This window comes from Nelumbo nucifera, chromosome 8 (genome assembly GCF_055504915.1).
Source record: "Nelumbo nucifera cultivar China Antique chromosome 8, China Antique-T2T, whole genome shotgun sequence".
Taxonomy (NCBI): Eukaryota; Viridiplantae; Streptophyta; class Magnoliopsida; order Proteales; family Nelumbonaceae; genus Nelumbo; species Nelumbo nucifera.
This window is the reverse complement of record NC_142656.1, coordinates 23,225,705-23,251,573: the sequence shown is the minus strand read 5'-3', so window position 1 is coordinate 23,251,573 and position 25,869 is coordinate 23,225,705. Positions and strand designations below refer to the sequence as shown.

The 25,869-nt window shown below is 37.3% G+C and overlaps 2 protein-coding genes, 2 non-coding genes and 1 pseudogene across 8 annotated transcripts in view; 4 read left to right on the top strand and 1 right to left on the bottom strand.

Moving 5' to 3' along the window:
- The window catches only part of LOC104609135 (basal transcription factor complex subunit-like protein), a 30,241-nt gene extending 18,681 nt beyond the window's left edge, over positions 1-11,560 (top strand). For 2 of the 5 annotated variants that reach the window (XR_016079509.1, XR_016079507.1), the window contains 4 exons: positions 4,108-4,172; positions 4,922-5,019; positions 11,034-11,124; positions 11,294-11,560. Coding sequence is in view for 2 of the 5 variants with exons in the window: in XM_010275361.3 (XP_010273663.1) it covers positions 4,108-4,203; positions 11,034-11,106 (169 nt within the window). In the remaining 3 variants the exon portion in view is untranslated. Of the gene's footprint in view, positions 1-4,107; positions 4,204-4,921; positions 5,020-11,033; positions 11,125-11,293 lie in introns of all 5 variants that reach the window. The other 3 variants (XR_016079508.1, XM_010275362.3, XM_010275361.3) reach the window with 3 other exon arrangements.
- A 3,527-nt stretch (positions 11,561-15,087) lies between these two features.
- LOC104609134 (heat shock 70 kDa protein) lies at positions 15,088-17,663 on the top strand. Its single transcript, XM_010275360.3, has one exon. It carries the CDS (start codon positions 15,530-15,532, stop codon positions 17,474-17,476), a length of 1,947 nt encoding a protein of 648 aa, XP_010273662.1. The 5' UTR covers positions 15,088-15,529; the 3' UTR covers positions 17,477-17,663.
- A 2,248-nt stretch (positions 17,664-19,911) lies between these two features.
- Positions 19,912-19,985, top strand: TRNAR-UCG (transfer RNA arginine (anticodon UCG)). Its single transcript has one exon. It is a non-coding gene; the product is annotated as a tRNA-Arg (tRNA).
- Positions 19,986-23,958: 3,973 nt separating this feature from the next.
- LOC148789740 ((S)-8-oxocitronellyl enol synthase CYC2 pseudogene) lies at positions 23,959-25,362 on the bottom strand (annotated as a pseudogene).
- A 372-nt stretch (positions 25,363-25,734) lies between these two features.
- Positions 25,735-25,808, top strand: TRNAR-UCG (transfer RNA arginine (anticodon UCG)). Its single transcript has one exon. It is a non-coding gene; the product is annotated as a tRNA-Arg (tRNA).
- The last annotated feature ends 61 nt before the right edge of the window (positions 25,809-25,869 follow it).

Here is a 25,869-nt window from a genome sequence, read left to right as displayed (position 1 = left end):
CTCTAAATCTCTTTGATGCATACTCTTTCGATGACCTATGGAGAAACTGGTTAGCAGTGGCTAACACTAATACTAGGAAGGACAGATATGTGGTTGAATGGATGCCACCTGGGGAGGAGTTTGTTAAGCTGAACTTTGATGGGAGTAGCCGAGGTTACCTTGGACCTTCAGGTATAGGAGGAGTGCTGAGAAACAAAGACAGTAGTATTATATCTTTGTATTCAGGTCCTGTGGGTGTGGGAGACTCTATAAGGGCCAAATTACTTGCTGTTGTGCAAGGAATCCAGATCTCAAACCAGCTAGGAATAGAGCATCTGATTATTGAAGGGGACTCCCAGGTGATTGTGGGTTGGTTGCAGGATCCAGACTCTGTGATCTGGGCCTATAGAGATCTTCTCAAAAAGGTTAAATGGATAACAAGGAATATGACAATCAGAATTCAGTGGATAGGCAGATCAGAAAACTCAATGGCTGATTCACTTGCAAAACAGGGGGTTTCTTGGGCTACTTTATTTTGGGCTTTTGTGTAATTTCTTTTGAACTTATAATTCTCTAACTAGTTTTAAAGGAAAGGTTGCACTTCGTGCCTTTCCATGGGTTGCCTATACCTCTTATTTGCTGGTTTAATAAAATCTTATTCATAAAAAAAAAGGGTTCAGCCCCTATATTTCTTGAATTTTCTTTTCCTTCTTTTCTTCTCCTGAATATGTTCATTTTCTACTTTAACATGAACTATATACTTTTCTTATGAAAATTATGAATAATTATTAAGGAAATATGGTTATAGTACCTAGGGAACTACCCTAGGATTTATGTTTTCTACATAAAAAAAATCCATCGCCTAGGTGACGCCTAGGCGACTAGGCGACAAGGCACCCCCTATCGCCTAGCCTCGCCTTGGTGCCTTGAAAACTACGCTCCAGACAAATTTAGCTCTCAAGCTGCCTCTTAATTTTGGCCATAAGGAGAAGGTTTGTGCTGAAGAAGAATGTTGAAAGGTGGGCATCCCAAATAGGAAATAGTAGAATCTCCAAATGAAATTTGCTAAGTGGCAGGAGAAAGCATAAGAGGCAAAATACCATTAATAGCTTTCCAAGGAGAACACTGAGAAGCCCTAAGATTGAGTCCTGCATCCCAGTCGTTATCTACCATTCCATGAATACTAACAATCACTCTTGACCATAATCTGTCATGTTCCGTCGACAATCTCCAAATCCATTTCCCTAGTAGGGCCGTATTCCTTAATCATATATTTCCTATTCCTAGGCCTCCATCATCCCTACTCCCAGAAACCACCTCTCACTTCACTAGGTGATCCTTCTTAGTGTCCCCTGGTTCCCACAAGAAATCCCTCATTAACTTCTCTTGTTGGTTTGCTACTTTCACTGATACTCTAAAGGTAGAAAGGTAATGAATCGACAAGTTGGCCAATGTTGACTTAATTATGGTTATCCTACCCCCTAGAGAGATGTAATTCCTCTTCCAATTTGCTAACCTCTTAGAAAATCTTTCAATCACAGGGTACCAAAAGCTATCTTCCATTGGGTTCCCTCCCAGTGGTAGCCCCAAATATTGTGATGACCAATCCCCCACTTCACACCCCAGTATTCTAGCTAGGGAACCCACCCCCTCACTTCACACCCTAGTACTCCTGCCACACAACTTATGCCCCAATTCACTTTAAGATTGGACTTCTTTTTAAACCATTAAAACTTAATTTTAATGGTTAAAATCTTGAAGTTCAGGATCGCCGGTAATAGGAGTTGAGGGACAGCTTAGGTCACTCTCTTTCTATCTACTCAGGGTCAATAGGAGGAGATTTGACATGTACCAAATTGAATGCTATTGTTGTAGAGGATGGATCTAGAGGAGTGGTGGGATGGATGAGAACATGGTTCAAAGTATTGATACATATCATACCATATTGTACAATATGCATTGGTTTTTAGGGGGGTTGGTACTTCAAATAATGAGATTTCAAGAGAGTTTAAATATTCAGATGTTAATATTGTACAGCAGTATTGATTATTAGAATAAACTACCACATAAAAGTTTAAAGTAGAAAAAATATTGAGGCTTTTACACACTCAATATTTTGCCTTTTGCTCTATCAAGAGTCATGTTTTCTGTCAAATTATAAGTTAAATCCTACTTATTTTGATAATGATGGGGTGTCAGTCAACCATGGGATTTACTTATATACTATAGTATATTTTGGAGTTGTTTTTGGCTTGTATAGTTGCAGTAGGATTAGTAGAATGTCATCAAAGTTATTTTAGGAGCTAGAATTCTTATTTTAGTGACCCAATGAGTTACCTATTGAGTTTCCTTTGTACTGAAGTGGTTAGAGGTTGTTATAGGTCAATTTTTGAGTTTAAATTGGAGTCTGTAATGGGAGATCCGAGTCCTTATTTGTAATCTATAAATAAATTCATTGCAATTGAAATTTTAGAGTTGAATGAATGGAATGGAAGTTTATCTTGAGGTTACCTGCAGGTAAGTTTGTGATCTTCATTTTCTCTCTTTCTCTATCTTTTTCTTCCTAAGGTACAACCTTTCTTCTCTATTTTGGAGATGGATCTTTTTTTCCTCATAATTCATATCCTTTATTTCTGTCTTCGTGTCACCACATTCATCCTAGTAGGACTTCCTCCTTCCTAACTTACATCAGCTGGGCTTGGGTTGAGTTGGTTGGCCAATTCAAGCTTTGGGTTGGGCCAGATCCAAGCCTTGGGTTCAAGTCTTAGGTTTGGCCTGGGTAGGCTGCAAACCCACCTCAACCTGTCCAAGTTGCACAATACCAAGAGATGCTATTCAAGTTAATATATCACACATTCCATGCCTTCAGTCCTTAACAGTGTTTTTTTGTGGACCCATATATCACCATGTGCTGAAATGTAGATAATCATGTTATAATTGGTGAATGCAGTATCTGGTAGTTGAGCCTATCATCACTATGATTATGACTGAAAAATGGGAGTCTGAGCTCTTGGTTGAGTGTAAGGGCACTCATTGTATAACCAAGTACATTTTTCCCTTTCAGATCAGGCTTTCCAAATGATGCATAAGCAACTCTCATTTACTCTACCTCACCAAACAGTCAAACTTTGTTGGCTCTTCCTCTCCCCTTTGTCTCTTTCTCCAAGTTCACTTCACTTTTCTCTCCATGTCCATAAAGTATGAGGTGATGTTAGAATCTATTCTTGCCAAAAGCACAACTAGAGAGATGATAAAACTGTATTCTGTTAGAATCTATTCTTGCCCAAAGCACAACTAGAGAGATGATAAAACTGTATTCTTTCCTTAAGTGATTGCGGAGAGAGGAGGAGAAGGGGAAGGGGTGCATGGTGATCCCTTATTTTCATATATGATATTAAGGGATTTGCTTTCAGTTGCAATTTATCACCGTCAACAACAACCTGTCAGGAAGGGGATCTGAAAACCAAAACTTATGAACATTTATCTTTTTGTTCATGCATGTTTAAGCCAAGTTTGACTGATCAACCTATTTACTAGGTTGAGTTTTCAGTCAGTTGACGTGGACAAGGTCAACCTTTCCAGGGGCTGACCCTGCCAGGTCCTTGGTCAACTTAATCTGGATCTGGTGATCCATGACCAGGATCATTGAGTTTTGAAAAACTGTCGATGTCTAGTTCATTACCTTTGTAAAAGTGGGGAAATCCTTCGCTTTTTTCAGTACAAATTCAAGGGAGGAAGATGAATGCAACAGCAAATGTTCTAGGTGTTTAGTTAGGTTGATTGTGGATAGGGATCTTTTGTATGGTGAAAGCTCAATGCTTTATGAGTTCTTGTCAGAGGTTTGGGCTGTTCAGGCATATGTTTTGTAAGAGGACTGAGCAATATAGTCATACTTTTGGATGTACCACTTACCTTCTAATAGATGTTACCATTGTTTTGTTTGGTTTTAGGATGTATACTTGATGCTTTATATACAGTCTCCTATGGTTTTAGCCTGAAAATTTTTTTCATGCATTTTTTACTTGTCTCAAAAACTTGTGTATTTTGTTTCTATTTGGTGTTTTTAAGTTTTCCTTTCGTTCCTGTTTTCTATTGCATTCTAACTCGTAAAAGCCTTGAAACTTGCAGGTGTTTTTGCCATAAAAAGACCATTGACATGGGCTACATCTGTTCAGTTTGCTTATCTATATTCTGTAAGCATCACAAGAAATGTTCAACGTGTGGGTGAGTAATTTCCATAGATACTGCTTCCATGTAATGTCACATCATAATTTGTACATTGAGTTATTTTATTATATTCACGTTAAGGCTTTATGGTGGGTTTTTGCTAAGCTTGTCAGTTTTTGGTCTTGCTTTTTTATAAAATGTTTCTACATCTCGTTCCAAAAAATAGGGTTTTCTATAGGGACAACACTTCAGGAGAAACATGGTAGCATTCAGAAGCTTGATTTTTCTTGCACATGCTTCAATGTCATATCAGCATCTTGTGAGAGAACTTTTTTCTATAACATTCCATGTTTCATTAATGCAAAACAGGGGTTGTTTCTTGAAAGATTCTCTCCTCTTGAACTAAAAAAAGAGCCTTGAGAATGGGTTTCCCCATTTTTACTTATGTGGCATAAATAAAATCTTGCAAAACACTCCCTAAGTTGTTTGAAAGTGTTAAACCTTTTCTGCAGATTCTTTGTGCTCTTTGATCCAATCACATATAACATTCGTTCATGTTTTTTTCCTGTTTTTTATGAATAACAAAATCTTCTAGTGCTGAAATGTTTATAATATTGTTTCATGTTGAGGAGGTCCTTTCGTATGCCACAACTTTATTTCATTCTGCGTTCATAGATTTCTAATTAGACTGCAGTTATGGCTGGCAATACATTTTAATTTCCTTGGGGCCTTTGACTTAACATTTATGAGCAATACATTTTTTGTATTTCATTAGGGGCCATTACTTGGTGTCATGTAAAATCTCAGGCTTTCAAGTGTGAGAATCCAGGTTCAAGTATGAGGGAAGCTGCTTTGTGCAAAAATATGTTGAAGGTTAGGACTATACCTAGTGTTCTTCTCCTAAGACCCCAGACATCTAGGGCCAATATTGGGTTATGACCTTTTGTGTTTTTTGTATTTCACTAGCAAATGTGCATGTGCTTTTGCATTTGGCAACTATACATGATGATGATGATAGTAAAAATATGTTTCCAAATTTTTGTACAATTTTTTATATTTCTCTGTGTATAAAAATAATTCTTATTTATCACACTTATTTTTGTTTAATTTGATGAATATATGATATTTGAGATGTATCCAAATGCTTTCTACAAAATTTTTGTAATGTTTTGTGTTTTATCCTTTTAATTTATATTATTTAATTATGACATGAAGGGTTGACACATTTGTTTGACTAAAAAGGTTGGAGTGTTGACCCACCACTAAACAGGAAAACAATTCCATTTTTAGGTTTAAATTTTGTATTTTATTTCCATCATCAATAAAAACAATTCTTCTTTTAATATGGTCATTATAACAATGTTAGAGATCTGCCCAAATATTTTCTACAAAATTTATGCATTTTTGCAATTTTTTGTGCTTTTATCTTTCTTTAATTTTTATTTTTTAATTATGACATCAAAGATTGTCATATTTGGCCTGAAAGGTTGAACTGTTTACCTGCCACCGAACAGGAAAACAACTTCAGTTTTGGGTTAGTTTTAGATTTTTTTTTTTCATTTCCACAATCGATTAAAACAATTCTTTTTTATCAGACCTAATTTTTTTAATATGATTGGTATTACATATTAGAGATGTGCCAAATGTTTTCATAATTTTTTGTGCTTTTTATCCTTTTTTTTTATTAAATTATGATATCAAGGTTGACACATTTGACCTGAAAGGTCAAACTATTGGCCCAACACCAAATAGGAAAGCAATTTCATTTTTGGGTTGGTTTTAAATTTTGTATTTTATTTCCATCATCAATAAAAACAATTATAGTTTATCAAACTTATTTTTCTTTATTATTATGATTAACATAAAATATTAGTGATTTTCTGTATTCTTTCGTATTTCTATGTTTTTATTTTTCAAGTTTTTATTATTTATTTTGACCTCAAAGGTTCACACATTTGACCCAAAAGGTTGATTGTTTACTCACCACCAAATAAGGAAATGATTTTATTTTTGGGCCAGTTTTTTTTTTTGTAGTCTTTTCCAACAAAAATAAAACAATTGTTATTTATCACACTTATTTTTCTTTAATACGATTGTTGATTAATATAAAGTATTAGGGGTGTGCCCAATTTTTTACAATTTTTTATTTTTATAATTTTTGTATTTATTTTTATTTTAAAAGTTTTATTAATTAACTATGACATTATGGGTTGACCCATTTGACCTGGATGGTTGAATTGCTTACCTGCCACCAAGATGGAAGAATGGTGTTTTTTTAGGTTGGTTTTAGAAAAACATGAGTTTTCTATTGTTAAAAGTATTAGATATAGATCTAATTGGTAGAATATATTGGTGAGGAAAAATTAGATTAAATATAGGATTTAATGAGAGAAGGAATTGAATGAGGTGAAAAATAGGGACCAAATTCAAAAATAGGGGTATTTTAATCAAGAATAGGATTGAAGATAGTGGGAGTTAATACCTAAAATATAAGGCTTAATAAGAGGGATTGAATGAGATGAAAAGTAGTAGTTCAAATTACATTTTTGGTCAACTAAAAGTTTCACATTATGGATTCCTGATTTTTATAAAAGTGCAATTTCTGGTGTAGGTTATTGATAAAAAAAAGGCAATTTCTGGTGTATTTTTTCTTTGATTTAATTGCAAGGGGAAGGGGAGTAATTCATGAATATTTTTAGCTCTGAGCTGGCATTGTAGGGAATAGGGGTGAGGATCAAAATATCATATGCACCGTTACCAAAAGTTGGGTATTGGCGCGTATTGATAGACTGATACTCTTGTTTATTTTTTATCTTATCAGCCTGAGAGTGATATATTTGTCATCCCAAACTTTTAAAACCCCCACACCCTGTATAAATTGGTGCATGCATGACCTTGGATATGGACATGATATGCTCAATATGGGGCATATCGTATTGATATTTTGATCCTTGAGTAGGGGCAAAGATATGCAGCTTATTAAGTACAATGGATGCCATATATTACAGTAAGTATGATGAGAAAGGCCCTTGGTTGATGACATTTCATGATCAGCATAACCAGAACCCAAGAGGATTGGCCAATTAGATTGGAAAAGCCTAATTGCCGGTTCCACTTGCCTACAGATACAGAATAACTTCTCAAAGCCAAGCTAGGGGCATCCCTACCTGATAGGTGGCAAGATGAAGCATATATGGTTTGTCATTATGCATATATAATCTTATATGTAATCAGCATTTTGAAAATTTAAATACTATTGCTAAGCAATATAAGGTACTGAATCAAATGGTTAAATCTGTTTTGTTTGTTTTATCAGATGAAGCATATATGTTTTCTCTTTCTAATTGGTTTACATATAACTAGTTGGGTAGGAGATAAGTAGAATGGGGGGAGAGAGGAGTAGAATGGACTAAAGTTTTGGGGTGATTTTTTTGATGTGAGGCCAATGCAAGTATTGGCATTATATTGTAAAGATATAAGTTCTTAAGTTAGTTATGGCCAATATTACCAAATAAAAAGAACTATTACCAACATGTTTACCTTTTCTGCACCATAAGCCATAGACATCATAAGTTTAAATGAAAAATGAATCCACTCATACATTGGTTCTTTAGCTCATTCACTAATGGTAAAAATAGAAATTGTCAGAAGCATGATTCCAATGTAATGAAAGCCCATCCTCTTAGCCCAGTGCATCTGTGTTTATTTTTGATAAATGTTGAAGAAAAATTGAATTGGGGGATGGGGGGAAGTTCAAAGATGTGTAAGAACATGGACATCTCCAAAAGAAGATTGAAACACAAGTATAAGGTGAAGATGATCATGTCATTTATCAAGGAAGAGAAGGCTTTACAATTATATGATCATTTTGAGGGCATTTGAGAGATGTGATAAAACCCAATTTGAATCTCACTGAATTACAGAGGAAGATTCCCCCGATTACTTGATTACAAGGAAAGAATGAAGAAAATGCAGGGAAAGAGAAAGGAAAGAGAGAGAAGGGGAAAGGAAGAAGAAGAGAAGTGAGAGGAAACTCAGATCTGGTTCTGTTATTCTTTGGCTAGCTATTTATACTCTCCCTTACAATGCATGACTCGTGAATGAGGCTTCTAATTAATTGAGCTGATGTGGCCTCCTGGAATATGCAAATCTGAGTGGTGGAGTTAGGTGCCTAATTCCTCCCTGGGCTGCAGCTAATTCCTTTGTAGCATGGGCCTCCCTTGTAGTCTGGGCCTGGACTGAGTTCTCTGGGCCTGGGTCAGAATGAGAGCTTCAGTTCCTATCAAGGTGTCTGATTGGTTTTACAGACCATGGAGGATTTGTAGAAAGTTGAACCATATCTAGTGTAGAGTGCAAAAGAAGCTAGGTTGTAGAAGGGTTTTAAAGATTTTGGAGGCTATTATATTTCTTACAAGAAAATGGATATAGGGCTTTCTCATGACTCTAGGCATTTACTCCTATGCAAAGGGGATTTATGGATGAAACATTTAAATGCAAGAGAAAATTGAGATCTATGCTTCTTTCTTTCTTTTCTTTTCTTTTCTTTTTTTTTTCAATGTTTCTAAGAATTCAAAGGAAAATGAGGATATTTTTGCATCAATTAGCCAAATTGTAAGATTTCATGATTTATTTCATTATTGTCCTAGTTATTATCTAACATGATGTCTGGTTCAGTTCTTAATTACTTCCAATGAATAAATTGGAAGTGTGCATGGCATCTTTGCCAACATATATAGAACAGTTTTATGGTTTATTAATCGACTTTTTGCGAGCTAGACCATACACCTTAACTAGAGGTTGAAAATTAGGGTTGAATGAAAAAGTTGTGTGGTTTAAGGAAAATGATCAAATTATTTCACTCTTTTATAGATGCATATGCTTACCTTTTACTGAATATCTGAGAGTTTTGACAATTGAATAATCAATATGTTCCAGTCATCTGTACGTAAGGTATTCAATTCTAGTTTATGCACAAAATTCATGAATCTTTTAATGGTGTCTTTCTTAATCAATCCCTCCACACCCCACACTGATGGTATTTTGAACAGAATTTCATCATCTTCAAGTCATATCCAATCTGTCATCTCAAATAATATATGTAGGGAATAAAAAAAAAAATTGGGCTTCTAGTGAATCTAGAGAAAGAATTGAAACAATGCTTCTGTAAGATTTGATTGCTGAGTGATAGTTATCTCCTGTTCTTATGGGAAGGCAACGGTTCTGTTTGTGCAAGTTTTGTCATGAAGCAATGTTGGCAAAAACATCTCACTTGGCACCCTTACAAGTGAGTCCAGGTCATTGGGCTGGTCCTCAGGGATCAGCTGCTGGAACTGGCTGATTGAATGGGTAAACTGATTTGTCGACATGGAAGAAGTGTTAAAAGGAGTTGACCAACATGAAGAAGTGGTGAACCATGACCTATGTTACTGACTTACTGATAAGAAAAAAAAAGTGTGACATCTGTTGGTGCATAAAGGAAGTGTCCACTAGAACAAGTGGTTTGGAGGTTGAGGATATATTTGGTGGTAGATCCTGCAAAATAGGGCAAAAAAAAAACATTATCTCAGTAACTAATGGAGGTTGTTATCACCTTATAATGACAAACATCACATACCTGCCCAGGAAGCAGAGTTTACATGGGGCTCAGTTTCAGTTTGTTTGTAGTGCGAATTTTGTTTGCACTTGTGTAAATGAATAGGAGTGCAAATAGGCCAAGTGTAAATTCTGGTTTTCTTTTGCTTCAGATTTGACTATCTTGCTTGTTTGAAAGAAAATGTTGTGGTCACTACCTTATACGAAAGGGAATGGAAGTAGGACTTGGGAGAAGGTTATTTGTTTGGGAGTGAGGTTGGAAGCAAGATATGGGTTCCCACTTTATATGAGATAGAATTGGAGGAAAGTGGTGCAAAGTTTGTATCTGTTTTTGGGATGCAAAATTTGCACTACCTGGTGAGGTGAGACAAAAAGTGCAAATTTTGTATCAGGTAGGAGTGCAATTCATAGTTGCAAACAAATGGATTCTAAACTGAACTGTGTGAAATTTGCATTCGGTTTAGTTTTGCATTGCCAGCAGAGCCAACTTTCAGACAGTGAGTGAAGTGAGATAATATTGGCTCAAAAGTAACACCTACCCACATCATAACAAAAGGCTAAAACCAGCGCCTTGCCTCAACCCCACAGGAAGCATGGCTGCTGGCATGAAGAATAAGAATCTTCCTTTCGGTAGTCTTGTTGATAGTCAGGTTTTAACTTGATTTCTGAAAAATGGAATAACATGCAATAGACATGGAACTCCTACTCACTGTGACTTAGGAAGTAAGGATCTTAAGATTTTTCTGAAAGAAGTATTTGTTACCTTCACACAAAATTGCCTATCTCGTTCCCTAAATCTTCATTTTCTTTGAAGTTTATTAGAAACATTGTCACATAAGGAACCTCTCTGAACAAGTCATTTCAAAACCAAACAAGAGTTCTATAAACCACCTCAACTAAATCAAACTTTGACCCTATCCTAGAAGGTGACCCAGCATGATGGTGTATCAACTGAAAAGCAACCTCAAAATACTCACCCAGAATCCCAATGACAATGAGATCCGATATTTTGTCCTTGTCATGCCAAACTCACTTACTGGTAACTGGTGCTAGACATGAACTAGTTCTTGGCATTGAGCAATTGCATAGTATTTTTTTTCTTCAGCAATATTCCAAAATGGTTCACCCCGAACTGACTTTTAGGTGCTGGATAGACTTGGACCAAAACTAGAATTGGATAGGAAAGACACTTGAATCTTTTCCAGTTCCGTACTGAATAGTCTGATTCTTCTACTGTCTCCAATTTATTTACTAATGCTAGGTTTTGATATCAGATGTTGGTGTCCATGATGCAGGTCTGTCTTTGGTCAGGCTCACTCTAGTGCTACTACAACTTCAGACAGGAAGAGGAAGACTACAGAATCCTAGTTCTATCTTGGATTAGGGGTATTGATCTTCCAGTTATTTATTAGCTTATGTTTAAAGTTCAATATTTTCTTTTTGGTAATTAAAGTTCAATTTATTTATTAATCCTTGTTTTTAATCTCCATGGCTGTCTCACGAGTTCCTCTGTTTCAACATAAACACTCACACTAGTTTGATTCAATTTGTGCAGCATAACAGGGTGAACTCCATGGAAAAAGGTGGCATATATATTTAATTACGTGGACTTCAAGTATCAATGGCCAGAGGAGTTTGACGAGTTTTGTGACCTCTGGCATCTTACGTGGCAAGATTTTAAATTGGAAACTCGTTCTCACGCATACATATATACCTAGCTGCAATATAACAGGAAAATAATGTTCATGGGTGATGTGATGTGGATTATAGCTGTGTCCTTTGTGCTTTTATGCCTTCTACAAAACATTCCTTTACCTTGGTATTTTGCCCTCTGTATAGCCACTTTTAATGCAGAGCACTGAAAACATGAGGTCACAAACCAGGCCTGTAATAAACGGTAAGGGCCCTTTTTTCCCAGTCCTAGCCTGTGAAATGAAGAACAGTGCTTCATATGACAAGAGAAACCTCAGCGGCTTAGCCCTTAGCCCCCTTTGGGTAAAACTATTAGAGGTTAGGTGTCAGACCCTTATCATTTTGACCCCGTGACATTAGGGATGTAAGGGAAATCTTTGCCATTAAGGAGGGTTATAGCAGGTCATTTTTGTTCCCCAACTTATGAGTCATATCTTTGAAATGCTATGGTTCTATGCAGGGTTCAAAGAATCAAACCATCGATATGTATTTGTTATGAGGATCATTGATATGCTAAATACAAGGATTTATAACAAGTGGCCTTATTTAACCGTTAATGCCCTACCCGGAGATGGCATGGTTCAGAGCTTGAAAGCTGAAAGCCTGATACAATTTCAATACGAGTATTGTGAATATTGATGTTTTGAAGTTCGAACTACTTTATGTATGTTTTTGGATCCATTAAGGATAAATTTTCTTTGGTGGCAAACCTAAAACCTAAGCCTAGTCAGGAGTGTTCACCAATGTGCATTTTATTTTCTGAAAGACAAACAAAACGAGCTGCTGCAAGAGCTAAAACAATACAAGTCAGTAGATAATTCGATTTGTTATCCCCTGGCCTGGGCAGTCGGATAATCAACCCCAGGTTCTCTTTGAAGATCATATTTTTTATGACAATTTTTCCCAATTTCCTGATCCCCGTGGGGATTTGTCTTACATAGAGTAGGGATGGGGATGGAGATAATTTTGTCCCTGTTAGCGAAGATGGAGATGAGAATGAGAGAGGCTTTTTATTCCCACCCTACCCCATTGCCATTCCTAAATTTTCCAAACCTGATGTGGGGCTTATTATATGAATTATCAATGAATTGGGTTTTAGCTAGAACCATGTGTCCTTATAACCCAATAGCTAAGTTGATCACTCGGTGTGGACTGTGGAGGCATGGGATTAAACCCGTGCGGTTGCAGCCTCTGGGGTAAGGTCATCGCATTTCCTCGTGCGTCTTGCTTTGTCTTATACAGAGGAATGGTCTCTTAGATGTTGATATTTAGTGATATGTCCCCAATCCCCCATAGGGTCCGTTTGGAATTTGGCCTCTTAGATGTTGGCATTTGGTGATATACAAGGGGATGGATTCAACCAGCATACTGCAATCGTCAAGGATTGAGATAATGGTAATAAACCGCGGAGGAGTATAGTTTTCCTCCAACAGGGATTTGATAATAGGGGATTTTACAGTTGGGGATAGGTGCCAGCTTAGAATTGATGCTAATTCACGGGTGGGTATGAGTGTTAATAGGGAATTGTTTATAATTTTGAGTTGTTGTAGATCTGCAGTTCAAATCAAAATTCTGAGGTAGAGTGCAGTCTAAAAATCCCTTGATAATATTAAGGGAGTCTCCCTCAAGAACTACATTTGAAAGGCCTAACTGTAAAGCCAATTATAAACCTTCCAAACAAGCCAATGCCTCTATTTCCTCAACTGAAACCCAAGGTAATCAATCCTCTTCTTACCCGGACCTACCACAAAACTAACTTTATAGTCTCTAATAACCACACCTGTTCCAAAGTAAGAAAGGTGTAGAGCCATCAACATTTATATATATAAGCCGTGAGGTCAAAAATCGACACGCATCATACAATATGCACCTATGGCTGAGTTTGGAAGGAGTACAAATGCAAATATGTGCAAAACCTTATATTTTGTATTATTTTATTTGTATTTATGCTGTACATATTTGTTTTTGTACTCTTTCCAAACTATATGTTTCAAGATTTTTAACCTTGATAAACATTAAAAATAAAAATAAACACAAATGGTGTTATAACTTTGATGGGAATGCACAATTTGTCACTGATCTACCTCATTTTTTAATAAAAGGGAAAATTCCCGATTAGTACCCTGTACTTTGGGCCTAGTGCCACTTTTGGTCCCCAAACTTTAAAATGCGACAACTTAGTACCCGATTCAAAACATGGCAATCCAATACCTGTAGTTAACTAGCTGTTAACCAGCCGTTAAGTGACATTTGAAAAAGATACATGCCCTTTGAATGTCATCTAATTTTCTTTATCAACCATCCAAACATTGACAAAAAATTAAGTCTCAAATCCTTGCCTCTTCTATTCAAGAAAGTTGGGATCACTAGAATGCTCATTCAAACATGACCCCAACTTTCTTGAATGGAAAAGACAAAGATTTGAGACCGTTAATTTTTTTGTCAACATTTAGATGGTTGATAAAGAAAATTAAAGGGATAATAGCATATAAGGGCAACTTTTGGGCCCTAATATTAGTAAAAGTATTATTTAAAAAAAATAATAAAAATATGTTAACTTTTGAAAAATAATATCAATTAAGGAGAAAAACATTATTCATCTTCTTCCTCTTGCAATCTATTCATCAGTGCCGCCACCCACCTTCATCCGCCATGCCTCTTGCAATGCCTCTGCCTATCTCCACCCACCTCTGCCTCCACCTTCATTAACATTGTTAGAGGTGGGCGGCGGCGGCACTGGTGATCATTCCTCTACCCAACGTCGCCACCTCCGTCCACCAGCGCCGCCGTCATCGCCTTTATCTCCACCCACCTCCAACAACATTGCCGGAGGTGAAGGCGGAAGTGGGTGGAGGTGGCGGCAGACGGCAACACTGGTGAATAGATTGCAAGAGAAAGAAGATGAATAGTTCTTTTACCCTTAATTGATATTATTTTTAAAAATTTAACTTACTTTTGAAATGTTTTTAAAAATATTACTTTTACTGATATTAAGGCCCAAAAGTTGTCTTTATGTGCTATTATCCTAAAATTAAATAACACTTGAAGGACATTTATATTTTTTCAAATACCACTTAACGACTGATTAACAACTGTAGGTAATAGATTGTCATGTTTTAAAAGTTTGAATACTTAATTTTCGCATTTTAAAGTTTGGAGAACCAAGTGACAGTAGCCCAAATTACACGATACTAATCAGAAAATTTCCTTAAAACGGAATCAGTTCGGTTCAAACACCGGCCCAAGTCATTTGTAGCCTCGTCAACCTTGCAGGATTCATTCAATTTTATGGTTGACAAAACTATATACCACGTGGCGAGTCATAACTCTTTAGTGGTAAATGTGATCTATACAGTACAACAAATAATCAAGTAATCAAGCAGTTAATGTAGGTTCAGATTTAATACTATTTGACACGTGTTCTTTATGAAGTAAGCAGGAACGAGATTTTCATTTCTAAGATAAGACCAAAAACTGTGGGCCCATCTTGACAGGCTGATAGACACGTTGACTCTGCACAAGCCCACTTTGACCCAGGTTCAGGAAACGTGTCAACTCCAAGCATCACCCCTGGCCCACCTCTCCACCTGTCCGGCTGTCCCTCCATTCTCCCCACCGCTTTAACTGCTACTCTATTCCCAAAGTTCTTTCTAGAATTGAAAAAAAAAAGGAAACCACAATATTCCCAAAATATCCTCCAATGAGATCAACCAAGCCACACGTAAACCGGGAATCTCAAAGCATCTCACATCACCTGCCTTCCATTGGCATCTTCGTAAATATCACGTAATTCAAAGGCTTTTACAAAAGTTTAAAGTTCCATGATGTACTCTCCAGAACTCTCTAGCTGAATCATCTCTTCTGTTTTCGACTCTGTTTTCTTTCCTTTCTCTCTGGTTTTTACAATCTTCCACTCAAATCTCGAACATTCTTGGCTAAACCTCCTTAACCCACCTATAAAAGTCTCACCTTTCTCCGATGAGTTTTGTGGAAAAATTACACATTAATCACCCAAGTAAGCTCTTTAGCTTCTGCTTTTGATCTCTGTTTCTCGCTTTCTTCTGGTTTCGACGTTGGATTCAGCAAGCTAGCGCCAGTAATGGCTAAAACAGAAGGCAAAGCGATTGGTATCGATTTGGGTACCACGTACAGTTGCGTCGGAGTGTGGCAGAATGACAGGGTTGAGATCATCGCCAATGACCAGGGTAACCGGACGACTCCCTCTTATGTCGCCTTCACAGATACCGAGAGGTTGATCGGTGATGCGGCCAAGAACCAGGTCGCCATGAACCCGTCCAACACTGTCTTCGACGCTAAGCGACTCATTGGTCGGAGATTTTCTGACCCATCTGTGCAGAGTGACATGAAGCTATGGCCTTTCAAGGTTATTTCCGGGCCCGGTGACAAGCCGATGATCGTTGTTCACTACAAGGGAGAGGAGAAGCATTTCTCTGCTGAGGAGATTTCTTCGATGGTGCTGATCAAAATGAAGGAAATTGCCGAGGCGTTCTTGGGTCAGACCATCAAGAACGCTGTGGTCACCGTGCCGGCCTACTTCAACGATTCGCAGAGGCAGGCCACGAAAGATGCTGGTGCGATCTCTGGGCTTAATGTGATGAGGATTATTAACGAACCCACTGCAGCTGCGATTGCTTATGGATTGGACAAGAAGTCGTCGAGGTCCGGCGAGCACAACGTTCTTATCTTCGATTTGGGTGGTGGGACTTTCGATGTTTCACTGTTGACGATCGAAGAAGGTATCTTCGAAGTAAAGGCCACCGCTGGAGACACTCATCTGGGTGGAGAGGACTTCGACAACCGCCTTGTCAACCACTTCGTTGCAGAGTTCAAGAGGAAGCATAAGAAGGACATCAGCGGCAACGCGAGGTCTCTCAGACGGTTGAGGACTGCATGTGAGAGGGCCAAGCGAACTCTGTCTTCGACTACGCAGACGACCATTGAGATTGATTCTCTCTACGAAGGTATCGACTTCTATTCTACGATTACTCGTGCTCGGTTCGAGGAACTGAACATGGATATGTTCAGAAAGTGCATGGAACCGGTGGAGAAGTGTCTTCGGGATGCGAAGATCGACAAAAGCCAAGTTCATGAGGTCGTTCTAGTTGGTGGGTCGACTCGAATTCCCAAAGTCCAGCAACTGCTTCAAGATTTCTTCAATGGCAAAGAGCTCTGCAAAAGCATCAACCCCGACGAGGCTGTGGCGTATGGGGCTGCTGTTCAGGCTGCAATTTTGAGCGGTGAGGGCAATGAGAGGGTCCAGGATCTGTTGTTGCTGGATGTCACGCCTCTGAGTCTGGGTCTAGAGACCGCCGGTGGTGTCATGACAGTCTTGATTCCGAGAAACACCACCATCCCCACCAAGAAAGAGCAGATATTCTCCACTTACTCCGACAACCAGCCCGGCGTCCTCATTCAGGTCTACGAGGGTGAGCGTGCTCGAACCAAGGACAACAACCTGCTCGGCAAATTCGAACTATCCGGCATTCCACCGGCACCCAGAGGAGTCCCACAAATCAATGTCTGCTTCGACATTGATGCAAATGGTATTCTGAATGTGACTGCAGAGGACAAGACGGCCGGAGTGAAGAACAAGATTACGATCACAAATGACAAGGGTAGGCTGAGCAAGGACGAGATTGACAAAATGGTTAAGGATGCGGAAAGATACAAGGCAGAGGATGAAGATGTGAAGAAGAAGGTAGAGGCCAAGAATGCATTGGAGAATTACGCTTATAACATGAGGAATACTGTGAAAGACGAGAAGTTCGCCGGGAAATTAAACCCAGCAGACAAGGAGAAGATTGAGAAGGCGGTTGATGATACGCTGCATTGGTTGGAAGCAAACCAGTTGGCAGAGGTAGAGGAGTTCGAAGATAAATTGAAGGAATTGGAGGGGTTGTGTAACCCGATCATAGCAAAGATGTATCAAGGAGCTGGTGGAGATGTGCCCATGGGAGGTGATGACGCTGGGTATAAGGGTGGCTCTGGTACTGGTGCTGGGCCAAAGATTGAAGAGGTTGACTAGGGCGGAGTCTGGAGTTGGGAGGTCTTTAGGTTGTGGGTGCTCTGTTTCAGGAATTTGGTTGCTTTGATATTGATCTTGCCTGTTAGGAGTTAGGATTTGATCTTTGTTCAGCTTTAATTCACTGAGTTTGTTCTGCTTTGGTTTAAAATATAATTAGCATCAACATATGCCAATGTTTCTCATATAATTCACTGAGTTTGATCTTTGTTCTGCTTTGGTTTAAAATATAATTAGCATCAACATATGCCAATGTTTCTCATATAATTCACTGAGTTTGATCTTTGTTCTGCTTTGGTTTAAAATATAATTAGCATCAACATATGCCAATGTTTCTCATATAATTCACTGAGTTTGATCTTTGATCATGCTTCCGTGCTCCACATTGAAATAGGGCGATCATTTTCAGGTTGCCCGGCCCAATAATTATGGGCTTGGGCTTAAGTTTATGTTCAGGCTTAGAACCTACATTAAGCCCATAAATATCTGGTCCATCATGTAATGGATTTAATTACTTAGATCCAAAGCCCGGTTCGGCCCATGGTCACCCTTGCATCGAATTCTGAAAGGTAAAATAGTGAGGGATGGTCGGCCCATTTCGGGGAATCCGGATCTCCTGCACAGCGTCACATGAGTGAAAGATTTGTGTGTGCAAAGTGTTTAAAAGATGGCTTAGCCGACAATGCACAGTTGTGTGGATTCTGAATTTTAAGAGGTTATTTTGTACTTATCATTTCTTATCCTCATTAACCCTGAACACCATTGTTCTCACGTATAAATTTCAATAATGTTTAATATTAAATTATTTAAAGATTTTTATTTAAACACGTGATAAAAGGTTTTTTGCTTCAAATTTTGACTAGTGCTGTAATTTGGGCTTAGGCCCAACCTGAGGAGAGACGATTTCATCTATTGGCCATGAATTAAATTTGGGTTGGGCTTACGAAATCTGTATATATTTAAGGGAAAATTTATAAAGACATCTCCGTTACTACAATTAAAAGCTTTGTTCTTTGTGTAAGGATCCAGCAACGCCCATAACATATCTAATGCTCTGCGTTCATATCCGCATTTGATGCATCTCTTCTAAGCAACTTTTGTACTTGGAACCTCAACGATATATCCTCGTGCTTCAGATGGTTGCATAGACGTAGAGCATCTCAATTACGTTCATCAAGCTAGAGAATCCAAAGATATGCCCAGAACGGTGGATTAACCAAGGTTTTCGGTCCGAATGGAAAAAAAAATTAAAAAACCCAAAAAATGGTTAGAAATTGTTCTCGGGCTGAATGGTTTGACAGTCCGATTGCCTTGTTGGGATCGATCAAATCAACCCTTCCTTCTTCTACACCTCTTCCAAGAAGATTTCCTCCAAAGTATAGTGAAAATTGAGGATGTTTAACCTGGGGAGATCCTCGTGGAAGGGGAGATTGTGGGGTTCAATCTTATCAAAGGACACGAAGGGGCTGACATAGTGCTTGAGGCCAATCTAGAGGTAGAATTGCTGGAACTACCCAGCACGAGAGTGGCAACGATAACCCCTAACTGTGAACATCCTTCCTCGTGACTATGAACTAGCGGCAACAATAACCCCCTCCACCTCCGACCCCTCTTTCTCTCTCTATCCCATTTTTCCTTTCCCCTCATTCTCTCTCTATCCCTTTTCTTGTATCGTCACTGCTGTTGCAACGACAAATTTGGATTGATGGTAACCGGTGGCAATTGACATGTTATCTATAAAGTGGTTTCAATCATGGGCGGTGATTCTTGCCTGACTTATAAAAGAGGAACGAGGGGCGAGGGGTTATATTGAGTTTTTAAATTATTTTATATGTCGCATGGTGGGATACTAATGATAGGGATAAATTTAGTCAATTGTCAAAAATAATAAAGCTGGTTTAAAACAATAATTAAATAATAAGAATATAGTTTATGAAGGTAATTTAAGAAATTAAATTTGCCATTTATAATTCAAAACGTTAGCCAAAACTATCAAGACAGGTTACAGGTTATGTAAGATGACAGTACTATTAAGATTCGTTTAAAGCCCTCTTGTCATCACCAACATAGCGTAAGACTGTATCTTCTGCAAATTTGCGATTATTATCATTTAGTGAAGGAGGTAAATAATCCAAAACAATTTGTGTTTGGTTGTAATGCAAATAAATTTATATTGGTGCCAAACCATGGCAGTTGCAAATGATTTGAATATAAATTTTAACCTATTTTTTCATTTGAGTGCAGTACAAATGAAGTAATTAAGACATAAATAAGAATAAAGTATAGTCCAAAACAAAATTAAATAAGAATTTGCATTTTTTACATTTACATACTCATACATTTGTACTGCAACCAAACAGAGTCATAAAAACGAAAAATGACAAGACTTACCAAAACAAAAGAATGGTTTTCAAAATTCGAAGATGAAACATCAACATGACCGCATAGCGCAGTGGATTAGCGCGTTTGACTTCGGATCAAAAGGTCGTGGGTTCGACTCCCACTGTGGTCGATTCGATTCTACGTTCATATTTAAAATTAAAAATATTTTTCCTACCTACACCCCATGCAGCCCCAAACAGTGGACATCTCGAATAGATTCTCCTAATTGCTGTCTTCATGTTTTGCTGCCCTGTAAGGGGCCATTTGGTAACGGCTTCGATGGACGAAGTAAACAACTTCTTACTTTGCTTTTAGTGGATAAAATAATTAAATGATAAATTTTTTTAGTAATAAAGAAAGAACTTATATTATTTACCCAAAAAATTAAAAAATGAAAAATTTATGTTGGTAAATGATAAGAAGTATAGGTTTCACTTGCAAGCACTTCAAAATCCTATGTAAGAGAAAGAGGTGGCTGAAGTTTGATGTCTAAAAAGTCAAGAAGCTATTATTCAGGTCTAAAGTCTAAAAAGAAGAAATTATTTTCTACTTTTTAAAGGCCCTAAACAAGATAAGATCGTTTGAGTTCGAGCAATTCTTTAACATATGAAATATTATTATTTATTTACATTAAAATGATATCATTTATTATTTTACAATAATAATTATTATTATTACTAATATTGTTAAATAAATATTATCACTGATATTATTATTTATTAAATAAAGAAATAATAATATTTATTAATTAATACTAAATATTTATAACAATATTGATTTATTATAATTAAACCATATTAATTAGATTATTAATAAACATATTATTATTAAATAGATGACAATAATGAGCACATTGATGTCATTTTATCATGTCTGAAAGGCATCTGATTTTGGTAAGACATGAAACCAGATCTTACCATTTTAGATTTGAATTTGTGTTTTAGATCCTCTAATTAAACATACACCCAAATACCAATGGGGTTTGAAAAGCAAAATTTTCAAACCTTAAATGTTTGAAAAGTGTTATCAAACACCACCTAAGAAAATGCTAATCTCATTGTTGCCTAATAGTAAGTTGATAGAATTGCAACGATATTTGCAAATCTCAATTAACAATTAACAAATCTCAATATCAGTTTACCTAATTTGGAGCGTTTATTGATTGAAATATCTTGGAAAAGGTTCTTTTTGAGGTGAATAGCAATCCAATATTGTCAACATTTTTCAGTGATGAAAGGCGAAATTTTCTTTGGCCTATAGTGAATCAATGGTGTTGGGGTGATCCAGAGATTGGGATCAATGAAAATGTATAATTCCTATTTTGTCTAGAAATGATTTTTGGTCATGTAGCCACTCTCACAAAGAAAGGTGATTATGTTATTAGAATCTAGTTGGAGATACTTCCAAAGAAAAAATGGTTCTAATAAAAAATAGGTGATAGTGGAAAACAAGAGGAAGAACAAGAATTCCAAATCCAGTTGGAGTACAAAAAATCGTTTTTGGTAAACAAAAGTGGAGCTATTTCAAGAGAGAAAGAAACAATAGGATATATAATGCGAGCTCCTACATGGGTGTCACGGTACCATGCCTTTAAATTATGATTTTTTTATCTGATTGGCGTGAGGACTTTATCATTGGTTCCACAACCCATTAAAGCTATTGTGTCTAGCTAATCCTTACTCAAATGACAAATGATAAATCTCTAAGTACAATTGAAAACTATGTAGGGTTTGGTTGTACTACTCAACCATGTTAGTACATGAGCTAACAAATGAGAAATAAAATTAATAGTCTCTCTCTATATAGTTAAATATAGATATCCAATTCAGAATGTTCATCAAATGGGGCCTTTTGGATTGCCTTTGTGTTGTCTTACTTATCATGTTGTTATTCATTCCATTGACAAATTTTCAAATATGTTGTTTGTTATGTTTGTTATATTTGAGATTGGGATTAGCATGAGGATTGGTCTATTTTCTTTTACTAATCTTCTTATTTTAGACATTCAATTATCTTTCAGATCTAGGAGTAGAATCAAATAACCTAGGTTCAACCTCTAGAGATTGGGATGGTTCAGCTCATTGAGTATTTGGCAAGAATGAATGGTGACCACGGAGGTAGCCATCAGTATGAGACTCCATTCACTGGAGTTCATCTTGGTCATGAGTAGAATATATACAAATATAAATGAAGTTAATAAAAAAAAGGTGAGGAATGGCCATTCAAGATATCGAGGTGTTCTCACAAGATACAGAACCAAATTGAGAAGAGTGATTGATTAAAAGAATAAATTAACCTAATTATAAAAGTGAAAAAAATAATAATAAAGAAATAACAAAGAAAAAATACAGAGATCTTAACTCAACTCGATAGCTATCTTAATAACACCCACATCAGTCGTTCAGATCAATGTTTTAGAGACTAAATTGGTTTAGATAAAGTTTGTCCCCCTGTCTAAGTCAATATAAAACTTAATAAAGAGATCTATCAGATAAAAAGAGAAATAAACAATTAGAGATCATCAATTGGAAATGAATCACCAAGTACATAAAGGGCCCGATCCAGCATAATGTATACAAGCAACCATAGATTTAATTTCCAACACTCCCAACTATGATGTGCTGGATGGACATAAACTGACTGTAAGGAAAAAGACTAGAGGTAGTCCTTTTACAACTTAACTGAAATAAACAATTATATTTCAAGAGCATGTTTTAATTTTTATTGATGTGGCAATTTGCAAAACAAATGGAAACAAAAACATTTGAAACATGGCATTAATTCTCAACTCCAAAAGCATTAATTTTTTATCATTAAAGAATGGTCCCAACTTCTTATTCTCCACTTCTTTCTTCACCAAGTCCAAAATACTACTACTTGTAGCAGATTCACCAAATCCACCTACCATCACCTCGGCATTCTACACCTCACCTGCAATTATAGTAAACTTCCCTTCATTTTTAGTGACTTTAATATCGCAAACAACATCTTGGGATTCCTATGCCGAACCTTCATCAATTTGAGAATGATTTGATTACTCCCTCAAGAATTCAGCCGCAAGCTATAGGCTGACTCATCTTAGCCTCCAAACTATTTTATCCAACATTTCTTCCCCCTTCACTGACCAAGAATCTTTCCCCATTGAAACTATTTTATCCAACAACACGTTGAGTGTCAACCTATGTTATCCATCTACCCCTATCATTTTTCTTCCTTGTTTTTATTAGTTTTTCTTTCTAGTATAGATTAAATCACATTAATCAGAAGAATACAACATGTAAATAAACCTGAAGTGGGTTGCATGTTTAGAACAATGATTACAACACAATATATTAAATCAAAAGTAGAAAAACCTGAAGTGGCTGAAATAAGAACCACGAGATTGGCAGGGGCGAGGCAGGGTTATGGAGTTGGCCGGAATACAGCACCGGCGAGGGATGCAGTGGCAAGGAGAGTTCTTGATGTGGCCAGAGTACAACAGTGTGTCGATGGAGAGAGAGAAGAACTACAAGAGAGAAACTTGAAGTGGTTTGCAGCGGTGAGGAGGGCTCCTAATGTGGTCGAAGTACAACAGCATGTCAGTGGGAAGAGAGAAGAACCACGAGAAAGAAACTTGAAGTGGCTTACAGGGACGAGGAGGGTTATTGATGTGGTTAGAGTACAACAGCATGTCAATGGGGAGAGAGAGAGAGAGAAGAATTGCGTGAGAGAGAAGAATTGCGTGAGAGTACAACAGCATGTCAAAAAATTAGTCTCTTGCGCCAGATATTCATTAACACCCCAAAAGAGTCACTTATAGAGAGCTGAAGTATGCACGTGTTTTGTATAAAGGGAAGCAAAAAAAACAAAAAGCTACAAGAAAGATGAACCAATGATTGAGATGACAAGAAAAATCAAGTAAAATTATTGAAAGCCCAAAACAAAACAACCAGCAATTATACAATGGAGTTAGTTATAGTAAGGTGGTAATTGAAAATATTCTAAGAACCACGAGCTTCTTTCCACTTCCTATGATCTCTATTTCTCAGCGAATTGGACACGTAAAGACGAAGTGTCAGTCTTCAAGAAAACAGAGTCAACTCCTTCTCCCTCACAATCTCATCCTACACCAGACCCCAACCCTTCATCATCTCCTCCAATCTCAGTCCGCCTTCCTCCAATTCCTCACATTCCTCTACTTTGAATTACTCCCCCAACACCCTCCACAAATGTTTCCACTTGAACACATCTTCATTACTACAATTGAAAACTTTGTTCTTTGTGTAACGATCTACCAATGCCCAGATCTGATGCTCTGCGTTCATATCCGCATTTGATGCATCTCTTGCAAGCAACTCTTGTACTTGGAACCTCAACGGCATACCCTCGTGCTTCAGATGGTCGCATAGACGCAGAGCATCCCAATTACGTTCATCAAGCTATAAGGAGAGGATCCAAAGATATGCCCAGGACGGTGGATTAACCAAGGATTTTAAAACCGGAATGGATAGGGAACCATTCTGGGGTCTAGTTCCCGGGTCAAACAGTCCGAACGGGCAACCCGCTCTGATAGAAAAAATAAAAAAAAAAATTTAAAACTCAAAAAACGACCAGAAACCGTTCTCGGGTCGAATGGTTTGACGGTCCAACTGTCTAGGTTTGACGGTCCAAAAAGCAGTTTTGGAGTTAAACGGAACCATTCAAGTGATCAGTTCCCGATTTTTTTGGTCTGACTGTTCAATTTGATTTGATTTTGAAAACATTTGGATCAATCACATCAACCCTTCCTACTTCTACACCTCTTCCAAGAAAATTTCCTCCAAAGTATAGTAGAAATTGGGGATGTTTAACCTGGGGAGATCCTCTTGGAAGGGGGGATCGTGGGGTTCAATCTTACCAAAAGGAAGGTAGATATGTTAGAACTACCCAGCACAAGAGTGGCAACGATAACCCCCGACTGTGAACTAGCGACAACAATAACCCCCTCCACCTCCGATCCCCCCCCCCCCTCTCTCTCTCTCTCTATCCCATTTTTCCTCTCCCCCTCATTCTCTCTCTCCCTTTTCTTGTATCATCACCGCCGTTGCAACGACAAATTTGGATCTGATGGTAACTGGTGGCAGTTAACTTGTTATCTATGAAAAGGTTCCAATAATGGACGGTGATTCTTACCTGACTTACAGAAGAGGAACTAGGGGCGAGGGGTAATATTAGGTTTTTAAATCATTTTATTTGTCATATGGTGTCACATGTATATAAATTTTGACGGAATGCTAATAATAGGGGTAGAGCTAGTCAAAATTGTCAAAAACAATAGGAGTGATTTAAGACAATAGTTGATAAGGATATAGTTTGTCAAGGTAATTTACGAAATTAAATTTTCCCTTTATATTTCAAAACGTTAGCCAAAACTATCAAGATAGGTTACAGGTTATGTGAGATGACAGTACTGTTAAGACTCGGTTTAAAGCCCTTGTCATCACCAATATAGCGTAAGACTGTATCTTCTGCAAATTTGCGATTATCATCATTTAGTGAAGGAGGTAAATAATCCAAAACAATTTGTGTTTGGTTGTAATGCAAATAAATTTATACTGGAGCCAAACCATGGCAGTTGCAAATGATTTGAATATAAATTTTAACCTATTTTTTGTTTTAAATTTTAGCTTATTTCATTTGATTGCAGTACAAATGAAGTAATTAAGACATAAATAAGAATAAAGTATAGTCCAAAACAAAATTAAATAAGAATTTGCATTTTTTACATTTACATACTCGTACATTTGTATTGGTGAAAATAAATTTGCACTGCAACCAAACAGCGTCATAAAAACGAAAAATGACAAGACTTACCAAAACAAAAGAATAGTTTCCAAAATTCGAAGATGAAACATCAACATGACCGCATAGCGCAGTGGATTAGCGCGTTTGACTTCGGATCAAAAGGTCGTGGGTTCGACTCCCACTGTGGTCGATTCTATTCTACGGTTACAAGTAAAATTAAAAGTACTTTTTCTACCTACACCCCATGCAGC

Excerpts from the sequence above, each read along its gene's own strand:
- LOC104609134 (XM_010275360.3), top strand. The coding sequence starts at position 15,530 with ATGGCTAAAACAGAAGGCAAAGCGATTGGTATCGATTTGGGTACCACG.